General features: G+C 47.7%; 1 protein-coding gene across 2 annotated transcripts in view; it reads right to left on the bottom strand.

The window, feature by feature from the left end:
* Window positions 1–631: 631 nt before the first annotated feature.
* Window positions 632–17,071, bottom strand: part of Gga2 (golgi associated, gamma adaptin ear containing, ARF binding protein 2) — a 31,730-nt gene continuing 15,290 nt past the window's right edge. For both annotated transcript variants that reach the window (XM_005323748.5, XM_021725448.3), the window contains exons 7-17: window positions 16,207–16,287; window positions 15,589–15,726; window positions 12,501–12,582; window positions 10,457–10,582; window positions 9,529–9,633; window positions 9,236–9,264; window positions 8,733–8,863; window positions 7,944–8,101; window positions 5,392–5,561; window positions 3,906–4,016; window positions 632–3,420 (exon numbers count right to left, since the gene is read on the bottom strand). In XM_005323748.5, coding sequence (XP_005323805.1) covers window positions 3,310–3,420; window positions 3,906–4,016; window positions 5,392–5,561; window positions 7,944–8,101; window positions 8,733–8,863; window positions 9,236–9,264; window positions 9,529–9,633; window positions 10,457–10,582; window positions 12,501–12,582; window positions 15,589–15,726; window positions 16,207–16,287 — 1,242 coding nt within the window. In that variant the 3' untranslated portion in view covers window positions 632–3,309. The remainder of the gene's footprint in view (window positions 3,421–3,905; window positions 4,017–5,391; window positions 5,562–7,943; window positions 8,102–8,732; window positions 8,864–9,235; window positions 9,265–9,528; window positions 9,634–10,456; window positions 10,583–12,500; window positions 12,583–15,588; window positions 15,727–16,206; window positions 16,288–17,071) is intronic.

Raw genomic sequence — 17,071 nt, 5'->3', positions numbered from 1 at the left:
TGGGGCTGGGTAACTAATTCTTCATTGAATATACTTAAGAAACTTGGAACTAACATTGTAGTAGTTAAGTACGATTTGTATTTTAGATATTATCTTTGCTATCTACCTTTAATATTTGCCATTTCAATTAGTGCTATTTTATCTTAAATGGGTAATAATCATTTCCTTTTGGTTATCATTTATTTTTTTATTTCTGGGCAGGGGTACCCAGGATTGAACCCAGGAGCACTGGCCTACTGAGCCACATCCCCAGATTTTTAAGGATTTTATTTAGAGACACAGTTGCTTAGGGCCTTGCTAATTTGCTGAGTCTAGCTTTGAACTTTCAATCCTCCTGCCTCAGCCTCCCGAGCCACTAGGATTACAAGCATGCACCACCCTCCTGTTTTCAATTTACTATCTATACCTCCCATTTATGTTCAAAGAGTGGCAGAGAAGGTGTTTGTGTGTGTGTGGGGGGGAGTGGAACCCAGTGCCTCACACATGCCAGGACAGTTGTTCTATTCCTGAGCCCTAGCCCCAGAGTAGCATTTTAGAATAGCATTTTGGCTGAGTCTTTAAGTTCAGTGAAGGGATACAGGAAGAGGAATGAACTGCATATATAGTCAAAAAGATAAGAAAAAACATGGCATTTACCAAAGAGCTTGAACAACTTTATTGTTGCGGGGCCATGTGGGCTCTATTCTTGGCAGGTGATGACAGGAGAGTAGGGAGCAAACTTGCAGAAGGGCACTGGACGCCGACACAAGCAACCTGGATTGTTCCTACCCACCTACAGGCATTAGGAAGCCATTCAGAATTTTTCAGCCTAAGATCAAGTGCTCTGATTTGCTAGAGAATTCTGGTGGTGGCAAGTATGAATCACAACTGGGAGGCTACTGCAGTATCAAAACAAAACAAGAAAAGCCAAATTAAGGCATGGAAATGTGAATGTAGGGGAAACAGACTACATGGGACAAAACCGAGTGGATGTACGTGAAGCACAAATGCAGGACCCAGGAAGTCTCAGACAGGTGCCTTCGGGTCAAAGAGCACATAAGGGAACAGGGAGAGAAGGAGGGGTTCTGTTCTAAGCAAGAGGGGGGCCTCCGGCGGAACCTCAACTGACAGTCAAATCGGATCTGATGTCAGCAGGGAGAGGGAGCTTGAGATGAGGGTTAGGATCCACCTAGTGGTCTAGCGGGGCTTAGTTGCCAGGCTCAGTGTGTAGACTCAGAAAAGTCCGAAGGACCAGCCCTGGGAAAGCACATTAAAGGGGCAGAGGTAGGTCAAGAAATAAAGGTAAGCAGGATTCCAGACAGATGAGGACAGGAGACAGCACTGGCCATCAGTGCCAGTTCTCCAGCTGACACAGGATGAACTCGTCTCTCTCCAGAGGACCAGATGATCCATCCGCAGTGCCCACAGCAGTGCTGGCTACGACAGCCGCTGGTGGGTGAGGGAACGAGAGGGTGCAGGCCGGGCTCTACGCACTCACTGAATTTGGTGATTAGAGGAACTCACGGCATGAACCAGGGACCCCCGAGGTCAGCCACCTTCGTCCTCTCTTCCTATCCATCCTCTCTCCAAGTCTACCTATGCAGAGTACCATTTCTCCTGGAAAAGAGAAGGATCTTCAGGGATGCACATGAGTTCATCTCTAAACTACAGGATAAAAAGCCTGTCTTCTCATGTGCAGTCTCATTCACCCATGTGGACTAAGTTCTTCACAGGCAGACACTGTCGTCCTGATGGGCACCCTTTAAAAACTTTATGTGATAGCTTTTCTGTAAGACACTGGAACATGAAAATAATTTGGGGGTTAAGATTAGTCTCATATGAATTATGCCAAATGAAGAAATCTCCCCATCATTTCTCTGTCTTATGAGTTTGCACATTTGCTTACAAATGAGCATCCCTTGAGGATCTTTACAGCTGCCATTTCCGCCAATTAATGTTGGCAGATTTCCAACTATATGCAGACATCAAGACCAGATCTCATGATTAAAAGCTCCAAACAGCCTTGCAGGTTCCTAGGTTGACTGCCACCCAGAAGGCCGCCTCTTGGCCCTCCCAGCCCTTCACTGGTACATCTCAGCCAGGCTCAGGCACCTTTTCCCAGAGTCTAGCTGAGCAGGACTTGTTAAATATGCACATCAAAGATCAGAGCAAACAGTAGATGCTCACTAAGGATCACCTGACTATATGCTTGAATTTCTCCTTCAGCTTATAAATGGAACAGATCTCCAGCTCTGCTCAGGTCTTCAGGGTTTTGTCTTCGTGGGGTCACTGGCTCTCCATCCTTCATGTTCTCCTTACTTCAACAGGAAGCCGATTCCCTTCTAGCCCCTCAGCTCTAAACGCAACTGGCTCTGGGACTCCTACTTCCTCAACTTCCCGCAAGGCAGAATGGCCACTCAAGATTTATTCAATGCCTTTCATTCCTAAGCTCTTTCCATATCTATCTGCATCACAGTCCTCCATCTTGGATTGTGAAGCTGACAGGAAAGGGCTGGCCACTAGCTATGATTTATGACTAACCTGGTGTCACAATCAAAGAGCTCAGAGGAGATGCTTATGGAGAAAGAGGATGAGGATGGAGATGAGGGTCCTGAGTAAGGGCCCAGACAGGCTGCCCAACCCATGGAACCTAAGGCCTGGGGTCTGCTTTCCCTCTGCCTCAGAGGGTCCATCTAAGGGCGATTCTAAGGCACAGTGGTGAAGGACATGATTGGCCCACCAGGTGGTCTTCTGGTCTCACGGCAGCCCCTCGCTGGAAACAGTGCAACAAGCATTCCATTTCAGAGATCTTTCCGAACACATGCAAGCAGCATTCTCGAATGAAATGGAGACAAGGTCTTTCTTGGAAGAGTAGTGTCCCCAGAAGACACTCTTTGCCCCAAGACCAACCAGGTCCCTTTTAAGGTCCCTGAGAACAGCAGTCTGGGAGCAACCAAGACTTTCAAAGGCTGACAAGGCACAGAGTGGATGAATGAAAAGATAACATACATGAAAAAAACTTTGGCTTATAAAACCTCCAACCTGAGGCAGGGACATCGGTGTCCACGACATGCAGAAACAGATGACTGCAGCAGAGATGGTCTTCAGAAATGCCCGGCAGCTTCCACACTGCCACCCCAGCCCCGCTCTTCCCTCCTCCCAGCCCCCGACAGCACACACAGTCTCTGCAGAATAGGGCAGAGGTGGCATTCAGAGCCTGTGTCAGGAGACAGTTTTTGGCACTCTGCACTAAATCACGTGACTGGTTCCAACTAGACAGTGAGAGGAACGTGGCCTAAGCTTGACTTGAAGGGTCTGTCTCACGAAAAATTATGCTGCTCCCAAGACGGCCAGGTCTGGAAAGTCCTTTACTTCTCCTACTTCACTGAAAGGCTGCCCACCCTGGTTGAACGTCAGTTTATACCGCAACCGGATAGGTTCCTGGGAGGTGAGAGATACAAGACATTCAGTTAGACGGGAGCAACCCCGAGGCCAGCCAGAGCAAATGTCTCTAAGGAATGGTGTTTATGTTAATTTCCCCCAAATAAGGGCTTCAAACAACTACATGACAGACACCCTGGCCTGCCTTTTCTGGGGCTCCAACAGGGGAGCCAGACATGTGGGAGCCCTTCCACACTTCCACAGTCCTGAAGTGGGCTGCAGTTCAGAGACTGCTAAGGAAGCAAGCTTCACCCTTCAGGACTCCACGAGATTAGAGGGAGCTCCTTGCTTGGTTCCCAGAATAACAGACCTGCTTTAAATAAGTCCCCAAGAAAACCACCAGCAAGGGATGTCCCACCAACGCCCCAATCCTGCGCCACCCAGAGGCTTCAGAGCAAGCCGCGTGTGCCTCTCTCTCCCCTGCGGTTTCCTCCCTACAGTCCAGGAGCCCCGTTTCCCTGCTCCCCAAGGACACCAGCACTCACTTTGTGAGGATTGTCGAGCAGCAGCATCTGAGAGATCACAGCTGGAGGCACCAAAGGACTGAACGCAGGAAGCTTGGAGCTGGAGGCCGGCTGCAGCTTCACTCTCATTGACTATCAGGGAAACAGCACATAAACATTCCTACCCAGCCCCAGGCTCAGGGAGGAGATCAGGGCAACAGGAACCGGAACTCCACACCACCCATCCAGAAGAACTGGCTTCTTAGGAAATGTGGTATCTCAGTTCCCACTACCTGATGAAAGGCCCCAAAGCCTTTCCTTCCACCCAAAATCTATCTGAAGGGGTGTGGTCAGTGGCAGGCAGCATGAAGAGCTGCGTCACATCTTGGGTACAATTCTCACTCTGCCTCTTACTAGCTCTGTGACATCAGGCAAAAACTGCTAAGTCTTCCGTTGATGGTTTATAAGACAAGGGCTGATAACAGTCCTTAGAGTACCGACTGTAGAGTCATGTAACTATGATACTAACCACAGAGTGAATAACATGCTTCACAAAGGACACCTTGAGGACAAAACACTTCACGCAGTCATGTGCTGCTGCCTTGAATCTTTTCCTTTCGGGAGATGCCCCTTCCCCTGTGATTAGGGTATGGGTATTAATCAGTGGGGCCCTACTTATTATCCCAACTTGGCCAAATAGTTCATCTCCCTGGACACAAGTTACTGGTCAAAGGTATGCAAGTAACCCCAGCAAGGCCCAGCAGAGCCCTTCCTTGGGCAGTCATATGCACACCTCAGGCCACATGAGCTTCTTTTCTTTTTTTAAAGAGATAGTGTCTCATTATATTGCCCAGGCTATACAAACTCCTGGGTTCAAGCGATCTTCCTACCTTAGCCACCTGAGTGTATCCTGGTTCAGTATAGCCCCAAACCAAGAGATTCTTAAGCAATCATTTTAAAACCTACCTGGATTGATTCAGGTGAAGTGAGATATATTCAGGAACCCCCAGTTAAGGGAGCCAATAAAATCCCCATTCTATATAATGCTAAGTGAAGTAAGCCAATCCCCAAAAACCAAAGGCCGAATGTTTTCTTTGATATGAAGATGCTGACTCACAATGTCGATGGGTGGGGAGCATGGGAGGAATGGAGGGCAAAGGGGAGAGAGGGGAAAGGAAGGGGCAAGGGGTTAGGGATGCCGGTGGAAAGAGTTAGACATCATCACCCTAAGTACATGTATGAAGACACCAATGGAGCAAAAATACTTTGTGTACAATCAGTGACTTGAAAAATTGTGCTCTAGATGTGTAATATGAAATGAATTGCATTCTGCCGTCATGTATAACAAATTAGAATAAATAATTTAATTTTGAAAAATAAATAAATAAAATCCCCATTCTATCATCAACTAGTCTGAGAGAGAGTTCTATCTCTTACACCTAACAATGTCCCATAAAGGATCTGGTGCTCAACGATGACAGCCATTCCTGAACAAGTCAAAGAAGCTGGCCAGTAGCGGACGACTTACCTTTGGCACAGCCACTTGAAACATGATGTCCCAGACTGGCTGGGTGGCCGTGCTCATCATGGTCAGCAGTAACACCTGCACCTCTGGGTGGCCAGGGGCCCCCGTCTGGGAGAAGTGGAGCAGAATTCTGAATCCGTTCCGGTCATACACGATAATAGGAGGCAGGCTGCCTGGGAGAGAGGGACCACCAGGAGGGTCAGTACTGCCACCAACTGCCACGAAAGCCAGGCCTCAGAGACCTGTGTCACGAGGGCTGCTGCTCCTCCAGCTCTTGGACTTCACCCTCTGCACCACCGTAAGCCAAGACCTCCTGTGTCCACCGAGTTTCCTATGGTCCTCCAAACTGACCTCTCTCCACAACCAACCATCCTAAGCACATTATCAGCTTTTTAAAAGACAACATCTTTTAAGGGAGATAAAAATAAAGTGTGAACACTGTGGAAAATACAGAATACTATAAGATTTTTTTATTACTATTGATTCTACCCAGAAATAAACAGCCCAAACACTTAGGCTTATTTCTTTCTGGTCTCTTTCATGACTACATACACACAGCCACAGCCACCTGAACATTCAATTTTACAAAACCGTAAAGACAATAAATCTGAAATAGGCTTAATGAAATTCCAAGAGAAATCCCAAAGAGATTGTTTTAATTTAAGTAACAGTGGATTCTAATCCTAATTTTTTGGGAAAAAAAACATGCGACTAACCAACAGGCAAAAAAAAAAAAAAAAAAGACGGGCAGGGCTATTTATGTTGGTAAATATTCAGAGAAAAAACTGCACATCAAGTAAAGTGGAATAAATCAGAGCATGCAGAACAAACCCAAATACAAGAATTTTACAAGAATAACTATTTCAAAAATCAGTAGCTAATTTGATAAAGGGTATTCAGCTGACCTCTAAGCACCTGGGGAAATTTTTAACGAAGATCCTTATGCCAAATGTCACTTATCAAAATGGACATCATAAAGATGTGGTTTTATATAACTGCCAAAGATTTAAAAGAGTAAAAACATAAGTGAAGTGTGTGCTGAGAGTATGGGGAAAAGGCAACCTTTTGGGAAGGGAAACTGATAATGCAGATCAAAAACTTAAAATTGACACCCAGCATTTCCCCACATTCAGGAATATGCTTGATAACCAGGAGACCACGTAGAAAGGCCACCCACGATGTTCACTGTACCACTATTTTTAACAACAAACAAGGTCAGCTTTCACAAAGGCACTGGGCCCAAACACACTTCTGCAATCTCAGCTACCAGGAAACTCAGGCAGGAGGATCACCAGTTTGAGGCTGGTCTGGGCAACTCAGTGAGGCCCTATTTCAAAATAAAACAAAACTGGGCTGGTGGCAGAGCGCTTGTCTAGCATGTGCTAGCCACTGGGTACAATCCCTAGTATCACTAAAAAAAAGCAACCAATAAATGAATCATGGCACATCTATTTAATGATATAATATATGGAGCTATTAAAAATCAAGGTTTTAAAGAACAATTAAGGGCATAAAAAATGCTATAAGCTTATAATGTAATAATAAATAAAACCAGACATCAAAATAGTCTCTACATACTGTGATGTCAATTTATTAAGAAGAACATGTCCACACATATGGGCATGAGGCCCTGGGTTCAGTATCCACCACAGAAAAAAAAGAATATTAATAAAATTTCCATCTCAGCCCAGCTGGTAGTGATTTAGATGATGATGCTTTTCTGCTCTGTCTTTTCTAAAACTCTACAGTGAACATGTTTTCTTGCTTTTAACTTTTTGTTTTACTTTGTTTTGTGCCAAGTGTGATGGCACATGCCTGTAGTTCCACAGACTTAGGAGGCTAAGGCAGGAGATTGTGAGCGCAAGGCCAGGCTCGGGAATTCAGCAAGACCCTGTCTCAAAATAGAAAAGGAGAGAGGACCAGGCACAGTGGTGTGCACCCGTAATCCCAGCAACTTGGGAAGCTGACACAGAAGGATCATGTATTCAAATCCAGCAACTCAGTGAGACCCTGTCTCTAAGTAAAATACAAAACAGGCCTGGGGATGTGGCTCAGTGGTTAAGTGCCCCTGAGTTCAATCCTCAGTACCCCCTCCCTCAAAAAAAAAAAAAAAAAAAAAAAGGAGGGGTTATATACCCAGTGGATATTACTCAGCCACAAAGAAAAATGAATTTACGGCGTTTGCTGGTAAATGGATGGAACTAGAGACTATCATGCTAAGTGAAATAATCCAATCACCAAAAGCTAAAGGCTGAATGTTCTCTCTGATATGCAGATGCTAACACACAAAAATGGCAGGAGGCGGGGTGAGGGGGTAGAAGTTCACTGAATCAGACAAAGGGGAGTGAAGGGAAGAGAGGGGAATAGGAATGGGGAAAGATAGCAGAATGAGTCGGACATGACTTTCCTGTGTCCATACATGATACACAATGAGGGTAACTCCATATCATGTACAACACAAGAATGGAAAGTTATACTCCACGTACGTATAACAAGTCAAAATACATTCTACAGTTACATAGAACTAAAAAGGGAAAAAATAAAACTGCACTTACTGGGCTTCACAGACTCCAAAGGGACAAACACCTGAGCCAGAGGTGTGTTCTGGGAAGCCGGGGAAGGAGCCAAAGGGCCAGCCTCCCAGGACCAACCTGGAGAGGACTTAGTACCTGGTGGCACTTCCTTGGGGATACTTTTCTGTGGGACATAATTCCTACAAAGAAATAAAAAAATATCAAAGACAAACAATAACTATATAGAGAATTCCAGGAATCTGTGATTTGGTTTTCTGAAGAGCAAGATGAGGAAGTGAATACACACACACACACACACACACACACACACACACTTATCCACAGAATGTCCACGCAAGGCGGGTGACTAACATCCACACAATGAATTCTAACATAGCCCCTAAAGAGGATGAGGCAAATACATGCAAACTGGCCAAGATGTGCAAAAATAAGACACAATAATGTACTGCCACATGTAAAGGAAAAAGCCAAGACTTTCCATGTTTTCATACAGTGGTTTTAGGGCCTCCTGTCATAAGTCTCTAGTGACTGAGTTTTGTATGACTTAAAATTACATGACAATTGAGAAAAATCAGTAAGAAAACTTCAAAATCATCAATTTGCCTGATCTTAAAAACAAAAACAAAACCACAGCACCCTTCATTGATGTCTTGGCCGGAATGTACTTAGGACGAGGAGCAGCAGGGACAGGGGACGCAGCACATGCAGTCTCAGCAGGAGGACACCCCTCCAGGGAGAGACCCTGCTGCTCAGATGCCATGGGGAGCTGTCAGGAGCCAGACCCTCCACTTCCCTGGGCAGAAGACTCACAGAGGACCAGGAGACGGCTGTGAGAGCAGATCCAGCAAGTTCCTGTCTGCGGAAGGGCTCTGGACTCCGCCACCTGGCGGTGTGTTGGCAGCAAGGTTCTTCTTTTCCTTGCAGCAGTTCTGACTGGCGACCTGCAGATGGACGATGGCTAAAATAAGGCTAGGGGGTGAAGGACCATCAGCCGTGGTGGGACTGTGGCCCCTTAGAGCTGCTGAAGCCTGGGCTTAGGACGTGTCCTTAGGAGGAGAAAGACAGGCAGGAGAGCACAGGACCCCCGAGCAGATCTTCAGGAAGCAGGAGACTATACCACACAAGACGGGATAAAGGTGGAGAGGTAAAGATGTCAGTCCTGGGGACCTGAGCCAGCGAGGTGCATGAGGAGGAGCACTGACCCCCATGTCCTCTAGGACTATGCAGTAATCCCTCCCTACAAGGCCCTGCTGCCTCAGAAGGCAGGCTGGCCACCCCCTACTCTCCCTGGGCCGTAACAGGAGCTTCCTTACCTTGTTCATAACTGGAGCATCACTGATCCCTGTAAGAGAAGAAGACAGACACACAACCGTCACTCCACCGGATTCAAGCCGGAGGTCAGTGGCACACCCCTCTCTAGGACTCTGGAAACAACTTACACAGGCTCATTCAACTCACCCACGGCACAACTCCAAAGAGACCTCTCTGAGCTGCCTGGTAAACCTGACTCACTCAAAAGCAGGCCTACGCACCCTGAGGAAACCATCACCCGCTCCCTCTCCTCAGGTCCGTTCTGTGCCTGAGCCCCACGAACACCCACACGAACCTAAGGCTGCCAGGTCCTGATGAAGCAAAGACTGTTCAGACCCACTGTCCACCTCCAAGTCAATCAGGGGGCAGTTCTTCATGCAGCCTGCTGGGTTCTGAAAGACTAGAAACGAGACAGGGTCAGAGAATAACGAAAAGATATCAGACAGCAAAGTCTCCAATCAAGGGTTGGGGGTGTAAGTAAGTGGTAGAGCACTTGCCTAGCACGTGTGAGGCCCTGAGTTTGATTCCCAGCATGCGCACGCGCGCACACACACACACACACACACACACACACACAAAATCTCAACTCAAGTCAGCATCCCTCAGGCCTCCTCCTAATCAAAAGACCCTGTCCCCTCAATCCACCCCAGAGCCACCTTCCACATCAGCTGGGGTCCTGACACACAATCTGAGCTGAGATCTGTACTATGGAGCAGCCAGAGGCCTGCTGCTCACGCCAGAGATCAGTCTTCCTCCAGAGGTCCCCTCAGTCTGGGCAGCAGCAACTGGGGCTTCTTCAGCTCGGAGGCCTTTGGAGGTTTCTGACGCCGGCTGATCACAGCCACCCGTCATGCTTGATTAACACAGACACGGAGGGGTTCAGCAGCTGAGTGTTCCAGGAGATTCTGACACAGCTAGCCTCCGGCACTAGGAACCACTGAGGAAGACCATTCTTTTGGTCTCTAGCTCCTGTCATTCAGGAGAAGGATTCAGACCCAGGCACCACACAGCCTTCGGCTTCCACAGGGTCCAGCCTGGCCGTCGGTTCACAACGGCTCCTGTAGTCGAAGCTGGCCACGTGAAACGCGTTCTCGCAGGAAAAGAGAACAGACTCAACCCTCTCATTCATGTGCCATACTCCACAATACTCGTAGGGTCCATTTCCTTTATGGGATTTGTAGACTGCCCCAGGTTAGAAGGCGGGAAGAGCTCATGGTACACACCTCTAGAGACAGGCACGTCTCCCACTGAGCTGGGCACTGTGTTCCCAAAGGTGACACGGCCCTCCATCACCTGTTTGTACAGCAGAACTCCCTGGGTGAGGAGGTCATTTGCCTGGAGGATCTCCGCTGCAGAGGAAACGAGAATCAGAACCCTGTGTAGCTACCGACCACCTCAGCCCTCTCTGCACCACTGCACACAGCAGCCCTCAGGGGTCAGCACATAAACACCCTCTGTGCTCAGACCTCCTCGCTGAACCCCTCAGCCCTAATACTTTTTTTTTCTTCTTTTTTTGGTACTGGGGATTGAATTCAAGATGTTCTACCCTTAAGCTACAACCCAGTCCTTCCTGGCCTCAAACATGGGGCCCTCCTCCTGTCTTACCTGTCGAGTCTCTGCAATCACAGGCATGTGCCAGGGTGCCTGGCAGCCCTAATACTCTCTCTCTCTCTTTTAAATATTATATATATTATATACTTATTTATATATATATTTAATATATATATATATATATATATAGTTGTAGAATTTATTGTCAAATAAATACCTTTATTTGTCTCATACGGTGTTAAGGATCAAAACCAGTGCCTCACACGTGCGAGGCAAGTGCTCCATCCCTGAGCCACACTCTCAGTCCCCCTAATACTCTAAGTTCCCACTGCAGTAGGAAATGAAACTTCTCACCATGTCTACACTGTCTGCCATAAGAGCTGACGGTAAGCACTGGAAATATGGTTCATTGAGAAACTAAAACTTTCAACTTTAATTTTATTAAACAAAAACTAACATGAAACTTTAGTCAATGTGGACACAAATATTAAAAAAAAATTTCTTATTACTTTATTCAGTTATTGGAGAGAATTTTTAGAAATGAGCCAGGAACAGTGGCTGAGACAGGAGGACCACAATTTCAAGGCTAGCCTGGGCAACTTAGCGAGATGTGTCTCAAAGTAAAGTAAAAAAAAGGACTGGATATATAGCTCACTGGTAGAGCATTTGGCTAGCATGAGTGAAGTCCTTGGGTTAAATCACCAACACCACAAAAAAAGGGAAGAAGGAGAAATAAAGTGTTTAGAGAACAAATTGGCATGTGAATTAGGATTTTTTTTAATTTTTATTTTTTAGTTGTTAATGGACCTTTATTTGTATGTGGTGCTGAGAATCAAACCCAGTGCCTCACACATGCGAGGCAAGTGCTCTACCACCGAGCCACAACCCCAGCCTTGTTTTTAAGCCTACATATTTTATAAAATTGCAAATGTAGATCCAACATTCCAATGAAATGAAGCATCCAAACTGAAACTTACAGAATAAAATACACACTGGATTCCAAAACTGCTTAAGCCATGGTTAGTACCTACAAGCACGTCTCTCTAGGAGACACAGAATAGGACCAGGGCGATGTACAATAACTACCACAGGTCAAAGTGCTGGAAGATTACTTCTCAAGAGGGACCAACTGCTTAGTTCCCTCAAATTTTCTGGCTGTGAATGGAGGTTACAAATCAACAGCAAGTGTTTTTATATTTAACATGTGAGATATTTACAAACTCGGATCTGTGTACCTTTGACTTCACTGACATCACTGAGAAAATGGTCAGACAATAATTACATTGCAGGCCTCCTGAATCCACCTATCATGTATTCTGCTCCCTCAGTTGAACCCGAATCTGACCAATCCCTGATGTAACTGGCAATATAAGAAATATCATTATACATCACCATGGGGTAGGAGGATACGCAAAATGGAGACCCGGAAGTCTATAGTCAAGGAAACGATTTTTAACGGTGGTGGGAGATAGGTGCTGTTCCCACCTCTGTGGGATGGCCACACACTTAATCTCATGATAAATGTCCACCCTTTTCTAGGCTTTGGATCTGCTGATTTCCTGTTCAAGCCCAGGTAACTCTGAAGTCAGTTCTGGGTCAGCTAAGGCCCCCTCCCCCAGCCCACTCTGCCTGCTCCTGCACCGCAGCAGCACAGCAGCAAGGATGCATCTGCTTTGCTCTTAAGGCACCAGCTACTCAGGGACCAGAACCCATTACCCAGCGCGTCGTCGTCATCGGTGGTGTCTCCCGCCAGGCGGAACAGCGTGGGCCGCAGCTTCTCACACCTTTCATACACGACCTGGGGAAAGAGCACGGTTCACACCCACACCTGGGCCCCCACAGGCCCCAGCTGCGCCATTCAAGTGGGGAGCAGAGTCTGGGCTGCAGGAGGGCCCCTCAGTCTGCCCCAGATTCATGACTGACAGCAGCCAGTTTCAGAAAAAGTTTGAACTGTAAATATATGATTTTTTAAAAAATAAAAGTGAGCTCAGAAAAGAACCCATTGTCTCTGGGGGCACAGCACCCCCTCCTCCTCAGGCCCCTTTCCCAGCCCTGGGCTGGAACAGCTCAATGGACGACTCCCTGCTTGACCGCTAGAGTCTGAACTTCCCACCCCAACTGCTGTCTGATGCCTTGATCCCTTCAACAAAACTACCATCATGCCCGCCCACAGGGCTCGCTCCCTGTCTCAGCTGTAAGTCCCGTTCTCATCCTGGGGACAGCCCACCCTCACACTGCTAAGCACATATAGCTCTGCGCAGCTTAGATTTCCATTTTTTTCTCTCCCGCAGTCCTGGGGATGGGGCCCAGGGCCTCACATGTGCTAGGCAAGTGCTCTCCCACTGAGCTACAGCCCCAGCCCTAGATTCCCCTCCTTGAAGGGGGCTGCACCATCTGACACTCCAGGCCTCCCGACAGCTGACTGCCTCTCTCCCGTTTCTGCTGTGTGAAGAACAGCTGTGCTATTTTTTTTTTTTTTGAGAGAGAGAGAGAGAGATGGAGAGAGGGAGAGAGAATTTTAATATTTATTTTTTAGTTCTCGGCGGATACAGCATCTTTGTTTTGTATGTGGTGCTGAGGACCGAACCCGGGCCGCACGCATGCCAGGTGAGCGCACTACCACTTGAGCCACATCCCCAGCCCAGCTGTGCTGTTTAAAAGTCCAACACGCTGACCTTCCTGAAGGACTCTGGTGCAACCTCACCGTGGAAGGAGATGGGCTTTGGAGCATCTGCCTAGCTCAAGCCCAGCACCCTTAAAAGTTCTTTCCTACCACCCACCAAGGAAGGCTAGCATGATGTTCTCCCTAAAGCTGCCCAGTCCCAGTCCCTGGCAAGTCAGCCAGGGCAGATACACACACCAAGCTGGCCAAATGGATTTTACTCTCAGGAATTTGGGATGGGGAAAGACTCTAGTTTGTTTCTGCTAGTCTTCTGAAGTGGAAGGACGGGTAACAAAGGAGCTATGTGAAGGCCATCTTTCTTTCCTCTGCAGAGAAACAGAAAGCTGGACCGCCGAGGGAAGGCTGAGGGAGGCCTGCAGGGGGAGGCAGAGAGCCGAGGGTAAGAGAGACCGCGAACAGCAGCTTCAGGCAGCGCAGCAGCGCCCCACTGCCCACCTGAGGCCAGGGGAGATTCCTCCACAGGACAACAAAAGCACCAGCAACAAAAGAAAAAAATAAAGTGAACTTCTCTGAACTTAAAAAATTTTTGTGGTCCCAAAGATGCTATCAAGCCACTGGAGTAGCAACCCAAAATGGAAGCAAACTGTCTGATAGGAACTTGTATCCAGAATATATAAAGAACTCATATCACTTAAATAACCCAATTAAATGATTAAATGATAGGCAAAGGCTGGGCACAGTGGCACAAGCCTGTAATCCCAGCAGTTCAGGAGACTGAAGCAGGAGGATCGCGAGTTCAAAGCCAGCCTCAGCAATAGCAAGGCACTAAGCAGCTCAGTAAGACCCTGTCTCTAAATAAAAATAGGGCTAGGTTGTGGCTCAGGGGTTGACTGCCCCCGAGTTTAATCTCCAGTAGCAAAAAAAAAAAAAAAAATGTAGGCAAAGGATTTGAACAGACTTTCTCCAAGGAAGATATTTAAGCGGTCAAAAAGCACATTAAAGAATGCTTGACATGGGCTGAGGATAGAGCTCAGTTGGCAGAGTGCTTGCCTTGCATGCAGAAGGCCCTGGGTTCAATCCCCAGGACCACAAAAAAAAAAGACGAAGAAGACTGTTTGACATAGCCATCAGCAAAATAAGGTCACAGTGAGCCTCTAATTCACACCTAGGACAGCTGTCATCAACAAGATAACAAGTGTTGGCAGGATGTGGAGAACTGAGACCCTTATAATTGAGTGTGAGATTGTAAAATGGTGCTACGTTGAAAACAGTTTGGCAGTTTCTCAAAATGTCAAACAGAGTTAGCATAAGATCCAGCCATTCCAATCCTCGGTATATCCCAAAAGAATTTAAAATAAATACAGGGTACTGGGTTTCTTTTAGGGCTGATTAAAATGTTTTAAATTAGATAATAGTGATGACTATTTTTATGATATGTTAATTATCTCAAGGGTGTTATCAAAAAGAAAGATGGGGGGGGGGCTGGAGATGTGGCTCAAGCGGTATCACCTGGCATGCGAGCGGCCTGGGGTCGATCCTCAGCACCACATACAAACAAAGATGTTATGTCCGCCGAATACTTAAAAAAAAAAAAAAAAATTAAAAAACTTCTCTCTCTCTCTAAAAAAAAAAAAAAAGAAAGATTGCTCTCAGAGTATGTAAGATATAAATAAACTAAACTGTGATATATAGCTGTTAGGAATGGAAAATGGGCAAACACTAAGGAAAATAGTTTGGCAGTTTCTTGAAAATTAACCACACACTTAGAATATGACCTAGCAATCCCACACCTAGGCATTTACCCAAGAGAAGACACATGAAGATACATGTTCACACAAAATGTTTATAGCATCCTGTATAATCAACAGATGGACAGAGCATGCTACATCCATGCAACAGACTAGCCTAGCCATGGAGGGAAGTGGTGCTACCAGGGCAACAGGAGCAGGTCTCAATGGGAGCGCCCAGTGAGAGCCAGGTGAGAACTCAGGACGCACTGTTATCAGTCCACTCACACCCACCGGAGCCAAAAGGGAAGCCTGCTGATGGGGGTCGGGGTGGGGAAGAGAGGAGGGAGGGGATGACAGCCACACTTATTATCTTGATGAGGATGATGGCTTCGTGGACCTACAGACACACTTTCACACACAGGGAGGTTTCCAAGTCGGAGCAGCAGGTCACCTGCAGGGCCTCCTGGTCGGGCGGGGCCTGCCCTGGCCTGCGGTACGTGCTCAGCATCTCCTGCAGCACCTTCACGTGGCTTCGCACTTCCTCCACCGCGCTCACTCTTCTGGACACCTTCTCTGATTTTTCTTGTTCCTTTTGGGATAAAAAGGACAGAGTAAGAGAGCAGAAGCCCTGGATGCAGCTTGAACAGAGAAGGGAAGGGGTACCGTACTGCTGGGGCTCAGGGCTCAACACTAGGTAAGTGGGGCGCTCACCTAGCAGGTGGGAAAATACTCAGAGCCAAGAATTCCTGGGGCAACAGCACAGGGTGGGGGCCTTTGTGCTACCAGCCTCCATCGTGTTGGAAAAAGAAAACTCCCAAACCTGGACTCTGTCCACACCAGTATGCCTGTCTCTGGCACAGAGCCACATCTACAAAACGCTCTGAGCACCGCAGCAGAGGAGCTGGGAAGCACAAGAGCACAGGGCTGCTCCCCGGCACCAGCCCACTGCCCCTCAGGGAGCTCAGGGCTTGCCCGTCCACGCCCGTCCACGGCTCACACTGACACTCAGCTCACATGGGACCATCAGTGTCACATGCTGCTGACACAGAACCCACTGAAAAGCACCCACCTCCTTGACCAGATTCTTGATGAGCCGGTTTGCTGCCTGGAGATCCTCAGGGTGGTTGCTCTTGAGAAGTCTCGTCAGAAGCTGAAGAATGTGGTCAAGAGGAGGGGGTGACACTGTTAATTCCCTCTGGCCCAGAGCCAAAGTGGCAGCAACAGAAGCCTTCATACCAACAGCAGCCCCCACATCACGTGCATTATTTTACCACGTGTCAGTGATGCTGTGACGGAGACTGTGGCCGTCCTAATAACAGACTGCTAGTTTTCATGGGTCGGGGACGGGAGGGTTATGTCCCCTAGCAGATATCTCGCCAAGTCTGGAGCTAGTTTTGGTTGTCACAACAAAGAGAAGGTACTTCTGGCAAGCAGCAGAGGCCAGGGGGGCTGTGCTATCCACCAGTGCCCAGGGCAGCACCCCCAGAGCACTACTGGGCTCAGAGGTCAAGCGCGCTGAGGGCGCCGGGACCAGGTGCTCCGCGACGGGGCTGCCCCTCCACCACAGATGGCTGGAAGAGGGGACCTGCTCTGCTGGGACACTGGGCCCTGCCTCTCTTTGACATCACGTTGTCCCCTGGATCTTGGCCTGGGATTTGATCACCTTCCTCCCCCTTCCCTTTCTGATGCTGGAGGACCAACAATTTGGGGAGGCCACGATGGAAGGACAACAGTGAGCGTTGTGGGGGGAGTGTCAGGCCTACTGGCACTGAAAATGATGTCCACTGACATTGACCCTTTCCCCTCCCTGACCCTAACCCTAACCCTATACCACACATCTGGACCCCACACCCCACAGTCCCCTGGGTTACCCTTGGCACCTTTCTTCCCCCCAAGGTCAGGGGTATGGCATCAAAGTGTGGCATTTATTATCT

This window comes from Ictidomys tridecemlineatus, chromosome 10 (assembly GCF_052094955.1).
Source record: "Ictidomys tridecemlineatus isolate mIctTri1 chromosome 10, mIctTri1.hap1, whole genome shotgun sequence".
Taxonomy (NCBI): Eukaryota; Metazoa; Chordata; class Mammalia; order Rodentia; family Sciuridae; genus Ictidomys; species Ictidomys tridecemlineatus.
Note: the sequence above shows the minus strand (reverse complement) of the source record. Positions and strands in the feature narration are given on the sequence as shown.